This window comes from Heloderma suspectum, chromosome 6, assembly GCF_057233095.1.
Source record: "Heloderma suspectum isolate Gila_16-S chromosome 6, 16-S_ref, whole genome shotgun sequence".
In the NCBI taxonomy this organism is placed as follows: Eukaryota; Metazoa; Chordata; class Lepidosauria; order Squamata; family Helodermatidae; genus Heloderma; species Heloderma suspectum.
In genome coordinates, this window is record NC_139463.1 from 106,789,147 (window position 1) to 106,807,020 (window position 17,874).

At 46.2% G+C, this 17,874-nt stretch overlaps 1 protein-coding gene across 1 annotated transcript; it reads left to right on the forward strand.

Moving 5' to 3' along the window:
- Positions 1-385: 385 nt before the first annotated feature.
- On the forward strand, positions 386-14,172 carry LOC146342327 (vomeronasal type-2 receptor 26-like). Its single transcript, XM_084807798.1, has 4 exons — positions 386-2,641; positions 4,641-4,868; positions 8,240-8,366; positions 13,271-14,172. The coding sequence occupies exons 1-4, from the start codon at positions 1,862-1,864 to the stop codon at positions 14,170-14,172; spliced, it is 2,037 nt and encodes a 678-aa protein (XP_084663924.1). The 5' UTR covers positions 386-1,861.
- The last annotated feature ends 3,702 nt before the right edge of the window (positions 14,173-17,874 follow it).

Sequence of the window (17,874 nt, forward strand, 5' to 3'; positions counted from 1 at the left end):
TTTGCAGGACAGGGCAATCATCCCAATTACTGCTGTGACAAAGAGAAGAATGTAATGGCCATCATTGGTGGGCTCACCTCCCAGAATTCCATTCAGATGGCCAACATCTTAAATACCTACAAGATTCCACAGGTATGATAATCTTTGCAGATTATCAATAAGTGGTGGCCGCTTAAGTATCACCAAAAAAGAGGACAAAAGAGGACACCAGCGTGCATAAAATGTATATATGCAAAGACATGATAGACAGACAGAAAGACAGACTGATGTTCATTTAGAAATCATGATTATATTTTAAATGGAAAGACAGTACATTTCAATACAGTGTGGAAGGGTGTGACCAGGGGATCTGTGTGCTTGCCTTTTCCGTCAGCTATACCTGTATTGTTGATGGGCAACTTCAAGGACTATATTTTCCTTCTGATGGTTCTTTATCTTTAATCTGGACCTGGACTGGGCAACCCTTCATAGAATCATAGAGCTGGAAGGGCAAATTAGGCCATCCAGTCCAACCTCCTGTTCAGTGCAGGAATCCAGTTTAAGGCATCCCTGACAGATGGCTGCCCAGTCTCTGCTTGAAATATATCCAGTGACAGAGGGCCCATCGCCACCTTAGGCAGTTGGCCCAATTGGGCTTTCTCACACTGTAGTAGATACAAAATTGCTCAAATTGTTGTTGTTGTTGTTGTTTGCTGATATTGAATGTTAACAGCTGGTTTCTCTTATGTATACTTTCACTGCTATTTCTTGTTGTTTTATTTGGTTTTTGAAGGTTGTGAACTATCTAGGAAACTTGGTGGAAAAGAATGATAGTACATGCTACTACAACAGGCTTGTGCATATTCCTTGTGTGTCTGAATTTTAGGGGTGTATGGATTACTCACCCCATGCCGGTGGGGCCGTCCACTGGGGGGGAAGGCAATCCGTCCCTCCCCCCAGAATCCTCCCCAGACGGCTCTGCTCCATGGCGATTCCATGGAGCCACCTGCCGGGACCACCCGCAGCTGGACTTCTGTCTGCTGCCAGGCTGTGGCCGCCAATGGCGGCTGCCGTAATGGTGGCCATTTGCGTCCCCACATTAGCGTGATAGGCTACATATATATTTATGTAGCATATCACGACAAAGAGCAGGGACACAAATGGCTCCCGCTATGCCATTTGAGTCCATGCTCTTTCTGTGATAGGCTACGTAAATATATAAGTAGCCTATTACGGCTAACGCAGGGACACAAATGGTGTAGCGGCAGCCATTTTCATCCCTGCGTTAGCCATGATAGGCCATGTGAACATTTACGTAGCCTATGACAGCAAAAGGCAGGGACGCAAATTGCATAGCGGACTCTATTTTCCTCCCTGCTCTTTGCCGTGATAGGCTACGTAAATACTTATGTAGATTATCATGGCTAAAGTAGGGAGGCAAATGGCGGCCACAGACTGGGGCTTCCATTTGCGGCCACAGACTGGGGCAGCAGACTGACCAGACAGCCGACAAAAGGTAGGGTCCGTCCTGGGGAAATTTCGCAGGGTGGTGGTGGGGATTGCTCCGTTCAGTCACAGACTCTGGGGGGCTGGATTCTAAAGAATCCGGCCTCATTGGAGTCTGTGGCAGAATTCTCTAACATCCCTACTGAATTTTAACCACTGGTTTGACATTTATGTTTGTTTTTATCTAGTTATTAGTTGTTGTTTTATTGGTTTTTAATGGTTGTTAACCACCTTGTCGAAAGGCATGATTAAAGCATTATGTTCAGGAACAAAGGAATACATTTCCAATTTTTGAATTATTACTTCTTCTTAGGTCAGTTATGGCTCTTTTGACCGTGTGCTGGGTGATAAAACTCAGTTCCCTTCTTTCTTTTGGATGGTACCCAAAGAAAAAGTTCAGTATGATGGGATTGTTCAGCTACTGAAGCATTTCGGATGGAACTGGATTGGCCTCATAGTTGCAGACGATGACAGTGGAGAAACTTTTCTTCGATCTTTGCGACCCAGGCTGTTCCAGAGTGATATCTGTATTGCTATGATGCAGGTGATTCCAACAGTGACGGGTTACACAACAAATAAATCTCTAAATAGGGTATATTCTGCTTTATTGCAGAACAACATCAATGTGTTCCTTGTCCATGGCGATAGTCGGTCAATGGAGGGTTTACGAATACTTCTAGAAAATTATGAGTATTTCAATATGAATCCAATGGAGAGAGTTTGGATCATCACCACTCAGTGGGATTTCACAGCTGTTTTTAGTCCAGAAAAATTCACAGCAAAATCTCTCAATGGCACTTTGTCCTTTGCAATCCGCAGCAAGGTGGTGCCAGGATTTCACGACTTTCTTGAGAGCATAAATCCATACCAATCTAAGATCTATTTCATCCATCCATTCTGGGCCAGTGCATTTATCTGTTCCTTCCCTATGTATAACCTTTATGCCGCAAACAAGGGAAACTGCACTGGGATGGAGAAGCTGGGGAGCCTCCCTGGATCTGTGTTTGAAATGGAGATGTCTGGCCAGAGCTACAGTATCTACAATGCTGCTTATGCTGTAGCACATGCTCTCCATGCCATGGATTCATTAAAGGCTAAACACAGAGTGATGGAGAATGGCATCAGGTGGAATACCCTGAAAGCCCATCCATGGCAGGTAAGTTATAATTCCTCTTAGGGCCAACATGCTAGTCATGCATTCAATCAGGAGCAATGCTGTGCCCCTGAGACAGCATCTTAGGAGCCATAGGATTGTTCAGAGTCCTGCCTCTGAGTTTGGAGACAGTGCTCTGAGCTCAGAAGGGGGAATTGGAGACTTGACCCCCCTCCCCCCTCCCAGCCAGCACGGAAAGAACTGGTCCAGCTGCTCTCCGAGTTCAAAAAACAACCTTGGACAGGGGGGAAAGGGGTGCTTTCGGGGGTAGGGAGGGGAGGATGTTGGAGATACCAAAAGATGAGCCACATTGTGGCATTTCCAGCCTCCCCTGCTTCTCTGAAGTGCCCTAGTTAGACAGGAAACAAGACCACTGTAACATATGGCTACTGTATTAATGTATGTGTTTTCATTGTTAACCTTAACCCAAGTAAAATAGAGTTAATAGTGTGCCAGAGATTGAGTGAAAGGTGGGAAGAACCTGTGTGTGTGTGTGTGTGTGTGAGAGAGAGAGAGAGAGAGAGAGAGAGAGAGAGAGAGAGAGAGTTGTCTGAGTTTATATAAAAGATGAGCTGACAATTTGTCTGATAGGGCCTTACGGATCATGGAAACAACATCTAGTTACTAGGGTTTGTGTTTAGGATTTTAGGAAGGTAGGATAGGTAGGGAAGTTAGGAACACACATTGATTAAGTATAATAGCTTATAACATTTTCATGTTTTAAATAGATGGTTATTTGTTTTTAATAATCCAAATTCCAATGTGTTGTTTGATTTTACGCTACCTTTATTATTTCTATTCCTGGTTACTTCCCCTGTAGTGAGTTGAGAGAACCAACCGAGCATATTGGGTATCTCTTTAACACAGAGAGTAAAAGGGCTGAAGCTTGTCGGACAGTAGGTACAGCTGTCCCAAAGTGAAAACAGACGTTCCTGAGAGGGTTGGTTCTCAGTTTCTGAGGAGGAGTCTGGAGAAAGGGGGAACCTCAGGTGGGAACATCATAACCATCTAGCAAAAAATGCAGGAAAATACAGGAAAGCGAAGATTGCTTCTGCCAGTCCTCCCGCCCTGCACTGAGGAAGCATCCGGTTTGGGGGCTTCCGATCATCAAGGGCACAATCAATAGGATTGCACCCCTAACCTGGCAGCTTTGATTTTGGTGAGAAAGAAGTCACAGGGCCCCAATCAAGAACATATTATCAATCCAGACTGAGCAGTTTTTTGCAAGTTTGCTTAAAAAGCCACAACCATTTTTGTGTACATTTCTCCTAATAAATACATTTTTGTACACATTTCTCCTAATATACAAATTTGTTGCAAGCAATTTTCCTAACGTAAGGTATTGTAATGGTATTTTTCATAATATATGCATTTTTATTCTCCTTTTTAAATTGGAAATCTGCATTACAAAATGTGGAGAAGTGCAAATTTCAAAAGGTAAATGAGTTTCAGCTTTTATAATGGTTCGAAAGTGGAAGATTAAGTACATTTGCATCCAAATGTGAACTGCACAAATTCCTCCTCCATCCCTAAGTAACACACTAATAATTAGCCTGGCACTGAGTTTTCTTCAGGATATAGATTTGTTGTGTTAGGATACCATGTAATATATGTTATGCCCCAGTGGAGTGAATCTCATCTTTACAAAGTGATGTGTGCTGTCATATTCTATCACTGGAAAAGGATACTTTTCAAAAACTGCTTTTCAAAAACAAAAACTGCTACCCAGAGCTGCCTGAGCAGAAGCATCTGGGAAAATCTCTGGGAGGTTTGCTTGACCCTAACTGCCCCAGTGTTAATTCCAGAGAGGGGTGCGGGGAAAGATGTTTTTGAAGACTGGCATTTTTGGAAAACACAGAATCTTGCCAATTCCCCATTACTGATATTAAAAGAGCGGCAAGGAAATTTTTCGGGCCCACCAGACACAAGTAAGCAAACGCCATACTCATAATTTTCAAACCGTTTCCCACCATTTCACCCAGTATGTTTTGTCCTCAACCAGCTTGCCTCTTTCCTGAGAAACATCCACTTTAACAATATGGCTGGTGAAGAAGTAGCTTTGGATGAGAATGGGGACCTCACCTCTGGATACAATATCATCAACACACTCATATTCCTCAATCAATCCTTCCAGAGAATTCATGTTGGACACATGGATCCGAATGCTCCTGCAGGAAAAGAGTTCAGCATTAATGCAAGTGCCATTGTGTGGAATCACAAGTTTAATCAGGTTTGGATGCTTTCATCACAAAGATAAAGAGAGACCTGCTGGTTTTGAGGTACTTGGGAATACCTCAAAAAAGTGTGAGGTTTCTGGTGAGGTGTTTGATTCTCCACCCTCTTCTATGCTGCAAACAAACATTGAGCACCGTTTCCTTGGTGCGAAGGTGGGGTATAAATCAAATACATCAATAAACCAATATGCATAATACATACTTTACATTTTACATATCATATAATGATCATGAGAAGTAACCTGGTTGAGATGACACTTTTAATTTTTGCCCCCCTTTGCATAGTGCAAAATTGAGAGTGTGCCTTTTGCTCCTGCCCATCACACAGGTCTATGGTGCCTTTGAGATGTCTGGGTATTGAAAAAGGCCTACAATCCCGTGCTGCCAATCGAAGTCACATAGTTGATATGTGACTCCAAGTCACAACCATCTTGGAGTTAACTGAAGAGCTGGGCTTAACCTACTGGATAACAAGTGTAGACTGGCTCAAATGTTACACTGCTGAATAAAGATGCAGATATCATAGAGGATATCATGTGTGCAGAGCAGTGGTGGGGTGGGGTGGGGTGGGGAATGCAATCTACTTCTCATGCTGTGTTGTGATAGGTAGGGAAAATGTTCTTCAAAACAGGACTACAAAAGCTGAGACAAATAGAAACTGTGTTTGACATCTGGGATGCCAATCTGGTCCACTCAAGAGCACACAGCCTTGATCTGCCATGCATCCAAACATGACACGGGATTTTCCGCATCTAGAGGAAGACGTGCTACTACACAACACCAAAGTAGTTCCACACTGGGCCCATATCAAGATCATACCTTCTCTTGCCACATCTTCATTGCATGGATGCATCAGAACATGAGTGTGCCTGGCAAGTAGCTTGTGCGATGTCACAAATTGTGCTTGCCTAATTGTCACAGATTTGTGGCCATGTCGGTTAAGGCATCCGCCTTAGCTTCCAATTTGCTGGCTTTGGGGCATCAGTTTCCATTTGCCTTCAGTCCATTTTATCTGCTTCCAGAGACCTGCACACAAAGATGTGGCTGATTCACTCACATCGACACTTGGAAGAGACTCCTTGCCGCACACAGCGCCTTTGGCCTCTCTTCGCATGCTGCAACACTGACACTTTCCTTTGACAGATGCACAAGCTGTTCATCACTCCATTCTGATCTTTAATGCATGTGTTTTTCCCACTTTCCCTGGGCCTCTCTCTATCAATTCTCTTTAATTCAAGTGTTAGCCTTCCTCACATGTCCCACTCTAATAGTTTCTAAGACCACAGCTCCCCTTGCACCTGTTCTTTGGCAAACTTGGCTGTGAGCTCTATACCTACTCCTATTTCTCCCTTCTTCTAGGGATGGCAGAGAATTCCGCCACGGATCTTGGTGAGGCTGAATGCCAGTGCGTTTGGCCCCCCGAAATCTGTGTCAGAACGGCCTGCCCCCCCGCCCCCCCGTGGATCCCCCCCGGGACGAGACTTACCTGGGGCGGATCTTCCGGGCGGCAGCAGCTCCGGCAGCGGCAGCGGTGGCGGCTGGTCTTCCGACTGGCTGCCGCCGCCGCCATTTGCAGGTTTGTTTGTTTTGTTTTTACAGAGACGTGATAGGCTATGTAAGTTTTTACCTAGCCTAAAACGTCTGGGTAAGAAAAAAAAAAAAGGCGTACGCAAATGGCGGCAGCTACAACCACCGCCATTTGCGTACGGGTTTTTTTTTTTTACCCAGGCCAGACATGATAGGCTACATAAAAACTTACGTAGCCTAAAATGACTGGGTAAAAAAAAAAAACCCTTCGCAAATGGCCGCTACTCTATTTATGTTCCCCTTATTTTCGCCATCTTAGTCTACGTAAATATTTATGTAGATTAAGACAGCAAAAATAAGGAACACAAATGGCGGCGGCCAAAGCCGCTGCCATTTGCATACGCAGGTGTGTTTTTTTCCCCCCAGAGCCCTCCACGGCCGGAAATCCAGCTGCGGACGGCTCTGGACTGGCTGGGCCTGGCTGGCTGCTCTGCGGAGCTGCCGCGGAGCACAGCCAGCCACGGAGGATTCTGGGGTGGAACGGAGTGCCTCCCCACCCATCGAGGATTCTGGGGGGAGGGACGTAATGCCTCCCCCCCCACACCATCAACATAATCCACGAAAGGTAAGTGACTTTCATACATCCCTACCTTCTTCACTCTCTATGGAGTTACCCGCTCTTCTGTAGCCCCCTCTCAGTGCAGAAAAGATAGCAGTCTATGGGCAGAAGAAAAAAACATTACTAATGATCAAAGATATAGGACTAAGGACATTTACAACAGCTCACAATATGAAGGGCCCATAGTTTACTCTGGCGTGTGCAAGGGCCTTGGAATGTGCCTCTAAGGGCCTTGCAATGTGGCTTGTGTAAAGTAGGAGGGGCATGGAAGTGAGGGAGGAGAGAGTAAAATGCCAGTTGGAGAGGGGAAGCGGTTCGGGTGAGAGGAGGGAGAGGCAGGAAGAACGTGAAGGAGGAGAATAGGGAAGAAAGGACTCCGAAACCAGCAGCATGGGGGAGAAGGACAGTCTGCAGCTCAACAAAGAGTGCGCCTCCACGCAGGGCCAGGCAGCCAAGGACTAGAGAACTGGGATAAGCCACTGTTGTTGGTTCAGCAATGGTAACACTGCTCTTCGCAGGGAACTGTGGATTGGAATCGGAGTTCAATATATTTGGTTCACAGTTCTGTTGCTTTCTTAATGCTATTATTCAGCAATCATTATTGAGTAAATATTGTTAAATATTGACTGGTTTGCCTCTGAGGTGATTGCAACCTGCCCCTCCTCATCCTACATATTAGAAAACCCTGAAACATCACACACACACACACGCACACACGTGTACGTGTGTGTGTGTGTGTGTGTGTGCGCGCGCGCACGTGCATGCTCTTTTTAATGAGGCCTTACAGCAAAGCTGAGGTGCTTCATAAGGCAATGCAGGAATTGGTCAACATGGGGCACCTTTGCTGGTCCCAGACACCCCATCCTCCTCATCTGGATTTGGGCCTGAAGGACCAAGGAAAAGTGCGTGTGCCTGGTAAGTAGCTTGTGCGATGTCACAAATTGTGCTTGCCTAATCGTCACCGATTTGTGGCCATGTCAGTTAAGGCATCAGCCTTAGCTTCCAATTTGCTGGCTTTGTGGAGCTTGAGCCAACATGAGGTAGCCTTTACTCTCGTCTTAAACTAGCAGATTTTAAATCATTGAATGCCTTACTACCTAAGGAGCCTGCCCCCAGACACAAATATTATATTGGGGGGGGGGGAGGGAATCAGGCCATTATGTCCAGTGTCTAAAATGACCTCACTGCTGGAAAAACGTCCTTCTTTGTGGTTCCCCTTAGACACTACCCCGTTCCATGTGTGTTGAGAGCTGCCACCCTGGATATAGCATGGCTGTTCGGCAGGGGGAACCAGTATGTTGCTATGACTGCGCGAAGTGTCCTGATGGGAGTATTTCCATTCAAGTAGGTAAGAAAGCATAGTTTGGAAAGAAACACCTGAATGCTTTCCATCGGTGCCTCCTCTGATTCTTATCAGTTTTCTCTACAACAAGCATATGAAGTGAATGGATTTACAAAACAAAAACAAATCTCAAGATTTTCAGTTGAGAAGCTTCCCTTTTCCAAAAACCCAGCATGCCTCCATAGATAAATTTAAGGTATCCTGTTTAGGGTAGCTACTGCTACGCTGAAACATTCATCATTAATATATTATGACCAACATTGTGTGCCCATTTTATCATGCAATCTTTTACTTGCTCATCCTCAGTCTCATACCGTAACAGTAATTTATACAGTTTAGCAATAATATGTTCGTCATTCTGTCATTTGTACACAGTGCTGTTTCAAACTCAGATTTTGTTTGTTCAAATCCACCATTTTTCTCATCTACTTTAAACCTTCCTTTAATTTGCAAATATGAAAACCACTGGCAGACATGACCTTCTTCCAATAAGTTTTCCCTTGTTTTTAACTTATATTCCCCTTGTGACCATTCCAGTAAATCATTATATCTTATCCATGTATGTGTGCTATCAAATTCTCTTCTATGCTTTGCTTCTTGTGATGATAACCAACATGGTGTTTTTTGATAAAACCTTAATTTATATTTATTCCAAATTCTTAATACAGCCCATCTTATATAATGATTATTAAAATCTACATTCACTTTTGTTTTATCATACCACAAATAACCATGCCACCCGTATCTCAATTCATGTCCTTCTAGTTCTAAAAGTCTTCTATTTTTCAACGTCACCCATTCCTTCATCCACATCAAGCAGCAGGCAGAAAAATAGGTTTTAAAATCTAGTAATCCCAAGCCCCCTCTTTCCTTTGCATCTTGTAAAATTTTTATTTTAACTCTTGGTTTTTTTGCTTGCCATATAAACTTCATTATATCTCTCTGCCACTGCTTAAAAGGTAAATCTGATGTAATAATGGGTATCATTTGAAACAAAAATAACTTTCTAGTAGGGATGGCCGTGAATTTCTCCCCGAATCTCGGGGAGGCTGAATGCCAACTCATTCGGCCTCCCAAAATTGGCGGTGAAATTCTCCGCCCCCCGCCTCCCCCGGGATGGGACTTACCTCCTGCGAATGTCCCTCCCAGCGGCAGGTCCCGGAGGCGGGTCCCGGCAGCGTTTCGGCGGGGGCAGGGGCAGCGGCCGGTCCTCCGACCGGCTGCCACCACCACCATTACAAAATAAAGTTAAAAAAAAACCCGTGATAGGCTACGTAACGATTAACCTAGCCTACCACAGCTAGATTTCCAAAGTCAGCTGTGATAGGCTACGTTAATCGTTACGTAGCCTATCAAGGGTGACTTTGAAAAAAAAAAGTGCATACGCAAATGGCGGCGCCCATGGGAGCCGCCATTTGCGTACGCGCTTTTTTTTTTTTTTCAAAGTCACCCGTGATAGGCTGTGTAACGATTAACGTAGCCTATCACGGCTGACTTTGGAAATCTAGCCGTGATAGGCTACGTTAATTGTTACGTAGCCTATCACGGATTTTTTTTTCACTTTTTCTTTCGCGGCCAGGGAGACAGGGCGCTTCTCCCCGGCCTGAATTTCGGCTGGGCGAGGCGGGGCACCTCCCCCCCCGGCCTGAACTTTGGGGGGAGAACCGAAGCGCCTCCCCCCCACCACGAAGCAAGCTGCGGGACCAGGTAAGTCCCTTTCGTACATCACTACATTCTAGGTAATACATTCATTTTAATCGCTGCAATACTTCCCAAAAGTGATAGCTGTAATTTTTCCCATTTTTATAGGTCTTGTTTAATTTCATTCCACACTTTTACATAGTTATTTTGAAGAAGGATACAATTCATATTTGTTAAAAAGACTCCCAAATGTTTTACTTTCTTTTCAGTTTGGAAGCCAGTCTTATCCATCAACTTTTTTTTTCTTGAACATTCATATTCTTTGTTAACATTTTTGTTTTCTGTTTATTAACTTTGAACTGTGCCACTGCTCCAAATTCTTTTAATATTTTCATTAAAATTTCAATTCCCTTTAAAGGTTCTTCCAACATGAACACTAGGGATGTAGGAAAGTCTTTCCTGGATCCGTTCTGGGGTTTCTGCGGTGGGGGGGAGGCGCTCCATCCCTCCCCCTGGAATCCTCCCCTGCTGGCTCTGCTCTGTGGAGCCGCCAGCCGCGGCCGGCCACAGCCGGAGTTCCGTCCGCAGCCGGGCTGCTGTGGCCGTAAATGGCGGCCGTCATAGTGGCCACCATTTGCGTCCTTGCAGTCAGCTGTGATAGGCTATGTAAGTATTTATGTAGCCTATCATGGCAAAGAGCAGGGACGCAAATGGTGGCTGCTACGACAGCCGCCATTTGCAGCCACAGCAGCTCGGCAGCAGCCGGGAGACCAGCCAGAGCCGCCGCCGCCGGAGCCGCCACCACCGGATCTGCCGCCAGGTAAGCTCCATCCCAGAGGGATTCCGTGGGGTGGCGGGGGGGGGGAGAGGCCGTTCCACCACAGATTCCAGGAGGCCGGATTCTTTAGAATCCGGCCTCACTGAAGTCCATGGAGGAATTCTCTGACATCCTTAATGAACACCAGGTCATCTGCAAAAGCCCTCAGCTTATATTTTCATTTTTAATCTTTATTTCTGTAATTCGATCTTCTTGCCTTCTCTGTTCAATAATTATAGAACCAATATAAACAATAGCGGTGACAGTGGGCAGCCTTGTCTTGTTCCTCTTTGTATCTCACAAGGTTTAGTCAAGTCCCCATTTATAACTATTTGAGCCTTTTGATTGGTATATACTAGGGATGGCAGAGAATTCTGCCACGGATTTCAGTGAGGCTGAATGCACTGTCATTTGGCAACCCGAAACCTGTGGTGGAACAGCCTCCCACCCCCCGCCATCCCCCGGAATCCCCCCGGGACGAAGCTTACCTGGGGCTCCGGTGGTGGCGGCTCCGGCAGCGGCTCCGGCAGTGGTGACTGGTCTCTTGGCCAGCTTCTGTGGCCACCATTTGCGTCCTTCCAGGATGCCGTGATAGGGTAAGTAAGTATTTACGTAGCCTATCTTGGTAAAGGTAGCCACGCAAATGGTGTAGTGGCCGCCGTTTGCATAGCTGCCTTTACCGTGATAGGCTACGTTAGGGATGTATGAAAGGCACTTACCTTTTGCGGATTATGTTGATGGTGGGGGGGAGGCGCTCCGTCCCTCCCCCTGGAATCCTGGATGGGGGGGGAAGTGCTCCGTTCCTCCCCCCGGAATCCTGGCCGGCTGGCTGTGCTCCACAGGGATTCTGCGGAGCGGCCAGCTGGCTCTGCCAGCAGCCGGACATCCAGCCGCTGGCTAGCAGGGACGCAAATGGCGGCAGCCATAGCCACTGCCGTTTGCGTCCCTGCAGTCAGCCGTGATAGGCTACGTAAACATTTACGTAGCCTATCACGGTTTTTTTTTAAACTTAGCCGTGATAGGCTACGTAAATCTTTACGTAGCCTATCACTTCTTCTTTTTTTTAAACTGGAAATGGCGGCAGTGGTGGCCGGTCAGAAGACCGGCTGCCGCAGCCGCCGCCACCAAACTGCTGCCGGAGCCGCCGCCGCCAGGAAGATCCGCACCAGGTAAGTCTCAACCCGTGGGGGGGTGGGGGGGCAGACTGTTCCTCCACCGATTTCAGGGGGCTGAATGCCCTGGCATTCGGCCTCCCCGAGATCCATGGCGGAATTCTCTGACATCCCTAGGCTACGTAAATACTTATGTAGTCTATGACAGCAAAGAGCAGGGGCTCAAACTGCGTAGCGGCCGCTATTTGTACCCCTGTTCTTTGCCGTGATAGGCTATGTAAATACTTACGTAGCCTATTATGGCAGCCTGGAAGGACGCAAATGGCAGCCGCTATGACAGCCACCATTTGGGGCTGCAGCAGCCCAGCCATGGCCGGAACTCTGGCTGCGGCTGGCCCCGGCCGGCGGCTCCACGGACCTGCCACAGAGAGGACCAGCTGGGGACAATTCCAGGGGGAGGGTTGGAGCGCCTCCCCCCCACCTCAGATGCTCCGGCACGGAACCAGGTAGGTGTTTTGTACATCCCTAGTATCTACCGATTTCACCCATTTTATAAAGTTTTCTCCAAAGTCCAATTATTTGAAGTCTTAATTAAAAATTTCCAGTTGAGATTATCAAATGCTTTCTCTGCATCTAAAAAGATCAGAGCTGCTTGTTTTTCTGGGTGTTTTTCTAAATATTCCACCACATTCAAGACGGTTCTTACAGTATCTCTCATCTGTCTCCTTGGTAGGAAACCATTTTAGTCCTCATATACAAACTCCTGCAACATTTTCTTGAGTATTTCTGCCAAAATTGTGGCAAATATCTTATAGTCATTGTTTAATAATGAGATTGGTCTATAGTTTTTTGTCAAGGTTGAATCCTGTCCCTCTTTAGGTATTAATGTTATATATGCTGTTTTACATGTTTCTGGTATCTCCCTCTTTTCTAAAATACTGTTCATCATATTTAGGTTTTGCTTCTTCTGAGGAGTTGCTTCTTCTGAGGAGTCAAAGCCTGCCCAATTACAGTCAGATTTGTAGGTGCGGTTGTACAAGGGAAGTCTTGAAGGTCTTTGGAGGGAAATGGGTTCTCTTATAGATGGCATACATCTTAGAGGTGACCCCAGGAAAATAAACTGAAAAATATCAGAACAAAAAGTGTAGGGGAAAAGTTACAATGGATGAAAAGCAGGGGATTATTGTGATTATCATCATCATTACTGTTACTATGTTTTATTATATAAGAAGCACAATAGTATAATTGGATTTGAAAATATGAGGATTGATACCTTCTCATTAAGACTGCAGAATTTTTGTGTAGTTTGAATATACTGAAAGTTTGCTTATTAATTTCAGATACAAAGCAGTGTGAGAAGTGCCCAGATGATCAGTATCCCGGTGAGAAACGGGACCACTGTATCCCCAGATATGTCACCTACTTATCCTATGGAGAAGCTTTAGGAGTGGTTCTGGCTGTCTCTGCCCTTCTCACTTCACTGACAACAGTTGGAGTGATGGGGATCTTCCTTCAGCACTGGAACACTCCCATTGTCAAAGCCAACAACAGGACCATCACCTGCACGTTGCTCTGTTTCCTGCTGCTTGGTTTTCTCTGTTCCTTCCTATTCATTGGCAGGCCTGGGAAGGTTTCTTGCCTTCTCCGGCAAACAGCTTTTGGCATCATCTTCTCCACTGCTGTTTCTTGTGTGTTGGCCAAAACCATCACTGTGGTTCTAGCTTTCATGGCTACCAGGCCAGGCAACAGAATGAGGAAATGGTTAGGGAAGAAGATGGCAGTATCTGTCATCATTCTCTGTGCTCTAACACAAACTGGCATCTGTGCGGTCTGGTTGGCAATGTCTCCCCCATTTCCAGAGTTTGACATGAATTCTCAGATCGATCAGATCATTATGCAGTGCAATGAAGGCACAGATATTATGTTTTACATTGTCCTGGGTTACATGGGTTTTCTGGCCAGCATCAGCTTTACACTGGCTTTCCTAGCACGGAAGTTACCTGACAGTTTCAATGAAGCCAAGCTGATCACCTTCAGCATGTTGGTGTTTTGCAGCGTCTGGCTGTCCTTTGTCCCAACCTACCTGAGCACTAAAGGGAAATACATGGTGGCTGTGGAGATTTTCTGTATCTTGGCCTCTAATTTGGGCTTATTGGGCTGTATCTTCCTCCCCAAATGCTACATTATCATATTGAGACCAGATCTGAATACAAAAGAGCAAGTAGTCAGGAAAAGGAACTGACACGTAGAGCAAACTATATGTTGTATTAAATGTTCACCCTTCTTTGGCAAACAACTCTCCAGAAATGAGTCATGGCGAAGTTTGATAGAGATGTACAAAAGTCACTTACCTTTTATGAAGGGTGACTTTTGTGGTGGGGGAGGGGAGGCACTCCATCCCTCCCCCCGAAATTCTCCCTGGCCAGCTCTGCTCTATGGCGACTCCGTGGAGCCCCCGGCCGGGGCCACCCTCAGCTGGACATCCTGCCGCTAGGCAGCCTGCACAGGGACACAAATGGCAGCCGCCGTAACCGTCGCCATTTGCGTCCCTGTATTTTGCAGTAATAGGCTACGTAAATATTTACATAGCCTATCACGGCAAAAAAAAAAATGGGGGAGACGCAAATGGCGGCGGCTACAGTGGCCGCCATTTGCTTTCCTTTTTTTTGCCAAGATAGGCTACATAAATATTTATGTAGCCTATCACAGCCTCCGCAGGGATGCAAATGGCGTCCCTGCGTTAGCCGTGATAGGCTACGTAAGTATTTACATAGCCTATCACGGCTATAATGAAGAAGCAAATGGCGGCCGCAGAAGCGGCTGCCATTCACAAAGCAGCACGAACGGCACCAGGTAGGTGCTTCGTTTCGTGCGCCTTTAATGGGGGGGGCTTTTTTCCGCCATGGATTTCGAGGGGCCGAATGCACTGGCATTCAGCCTCACTGAGATCCGTGGCGGAATTCTCTGACGTCCCTAAAGTTTGAGCATTTTCTGGAGCGACATTAATTGGTGCAAAGGTAACTTTGTTGGTAGAGATTTATTATCAACTTGAGGCAATTTTTCTGTTGATAATGGGAATCATAATTATATGTATGGCAAAAATGAAATGCATATATGTTTTGATTTGCATAATATGCAAGAGAGGATTTTCTTAAATGTAAATTTGTTTGCTGTCTGAGTTACTGTAAATGAAATAAGTAAAAGAACAAGGATGAAAGAGCGAGAGAGAAAGATCACCAGAACCATAGTACAAGAAGAAGACAATAATGAAGAAGACTGAGAAAAGTGGGCATCTCTCCCTCTTTCTTATTCAAATGTTGGCTATGTTTCCAAATGGGAGGGGAGCTCTATATTCCTCTGCCTTCCTAGCTGCCTTCCCTGTCCTGCCTAGGTCCTGTCCAAGAACTACTATAGTATTTCCTTCTAGGCTCCAATTCATTTCCACTGTGGTTAGAACTCCAGCACCTCTTCATTGTACATTCTACATCACATGCAAATGTACAATTTTGCTAAATAAATAGATAACAGAGAAGATCCTACCTGACATGCATTGACTTTGTGTCACCAGTGACTGTCTTGTTTCTATGTTTGTTTCCTCTTGTGTGCCAGGAAGGAGATGCTGATTTTTTGTGGGTTTTAAAAGAATTATCATATTAGAATTGTTTACAAAGCTGCTGAGAAATTGCTAACCCACTTCTCTCAAAGCAATATAAGATACCTTGTCATAACTACCAAATGAATAACAACTGAAAATGCTTTTGTTGTTCAGTCATTCAGTCATGTCCGACTCTTCGTGACCCCATGGACCATAGCACGCCAGGCCTTCCTGTCCTGCACTCTCTCCCGGAGTGTACTCAAGTCCATATTCATTGCATCAGTGATGCTATTTAGCCATCTCATCCTCTGCCGTCCCCTTCTCCTTTTGCCTTCAGTCTTTCCCAGCATCAGGGTCTTTTCTAGAGAGTTTATGTTTAATTGTGCTTAATCATATGGTCACAAGCAGATCCATAATTAAGTCTGGGTAATGGATTTAAAAAATGAGTTGGCAAAGTGGTCTGGATATTACCTAACCCCCCCTCCCTCCAAAAAAAACCCAAACCCAAGAATGGAATGGTCCATTTCAGAAATTCAAAGGATGCAGATGCAATATCTCACGCTTCTATCATTAGGATGAAGGGAGGCAGGTTGGACAGTCACTTCCACATTTCCTCAAAGAGCCATTGCAGGCCTCTGGAATTCCTCACTGGTTGAAGGCTGCTCTCTCTATCCAGAGGTAGGGATGTCAGAGAATTTATCCACGAATCTCAGGGAGGCAGAATTCCAGTGCATTCGGCCCCCTGAATTGGTGGAGAAACGGTCTGCCCCCCACCCACCCCCCTGGGACGGGACTTACCTTGTCCGAATGTCCCTGGCGGTGGCGGCTCCGGCAGCGGTTCGGCAGTGGTTCGGCGGCGGCAGCTGCGGCGGCCGGCCTGCTGACCGGCTGCCGATGCCACCATTTCCAAGTAAAAACAAAACAAAAACAAACAAAGATTTACATAGCCTATCATGGCTAGATTTTAAAAAAACACCGTGATAGGCTACGTAAATGTTTACTTTGAAAAAAAAAAGTGCGTACGCAAATGGCGGCGCCCATAGGTGCCGCCATTTGCGTTCCTTATTTTGGCACGTGTAGTCTACGTAAACATTTACATAAACTACGGCGAAAATAAGGGGAACGCTATTTGCGTTCCCCTTATTTTCGCCGTAGTCTACGTAAATGTTTACGTAGACTACACATGCCAAAATAAGGAACGCAAATGGCGGTGCCCATGAGTGCCGCCATTTGCGTACGCACTTTTTTTTTTTTAAGTCAGTCGTGATAGGCTACGTACACATTTACGTAGCCTATCACGGCTGACTGCAGGGACGCAAACGGCGGCGGCTACAGCCGCCATTTGCATCCCAGCAGGAGAGGAGGTTTCGCGGCCAGAGGGACGGGGCGCCTCCCCCCTGGCCAGAATTTCAGCCAGAGGGACAGGGTGCCTCCCCCCGGCCAGAATTTTGGGGGGGAGGGACGGGACGCCTCCCCCCCTGGCCAGAATTTCAGGGGGAGGGACGGAGCGCCTCCCCCCCAACGCGAAGCAAGCTTCGGGATCAGTTAAGGGACTTTTGTCCATCCCTAGAGAGCAGCCTTTAATCAGTTTTCTTTGTCTTCATCACTCAATTCCTTTCCCTTTTCTTTCTATCTCTTGTCTTTCTCCTCAGCTGCTCTTCCCTCTTTGGCATTCTCTGCTTCTCTTCCAGCCATTTCCCCCTTCTTAACACATCCATCCAGCCCAGCTCCTACAGCCTTTTAAAACTACCATTCTACTCTGACTTCTCTCAATTCCATGCCCCTCCCAGTTTTTACAACTTGCATTCCAAGGCCGTTAAGAGCAGGTATTACACAGATGGCACCCCTATGCAGTTCTTGGCCTGCATCACACATAGGACTATGTCAGGGATTGTCAAGCCCCTCCCCTCCCCCCCCCCGGTGTAGTGAGGCAGCAACAGAAACTTGCTGTGCAATCCACAAAACTTTTATATGGTTAATAACAGCTCTTCACAGCTGTAGCATTATACCCAATTAGCTGAGCAAAGCAAGGCAGTTGGCTGTCTACTGAAATGGATGGTTTCCTGCCATGCCCAGGCTTTTACTGGGCTTCTCCTTCAGGGAGTGCCCTCCTGATCCAACTTCTACTGGGTAGCCAATCTGGCAGACCACCACCCACATCCTCTCAGCTCTGCCTGTTAAACTCTGCACCGAGCTCTGGTGTCTGTCAGTTCTGGTGCTCCCTCCCCCTCTGACAACAGCAGAGTTCCCAGGGGAAAGGCAATGATGGTCTCAGAACCTGGGCCTCCTCTTCAAGAAGACCCTGGGAAGATTCATCCCTGGTTCCTGGATAGCCTTGGGGAATTTCCT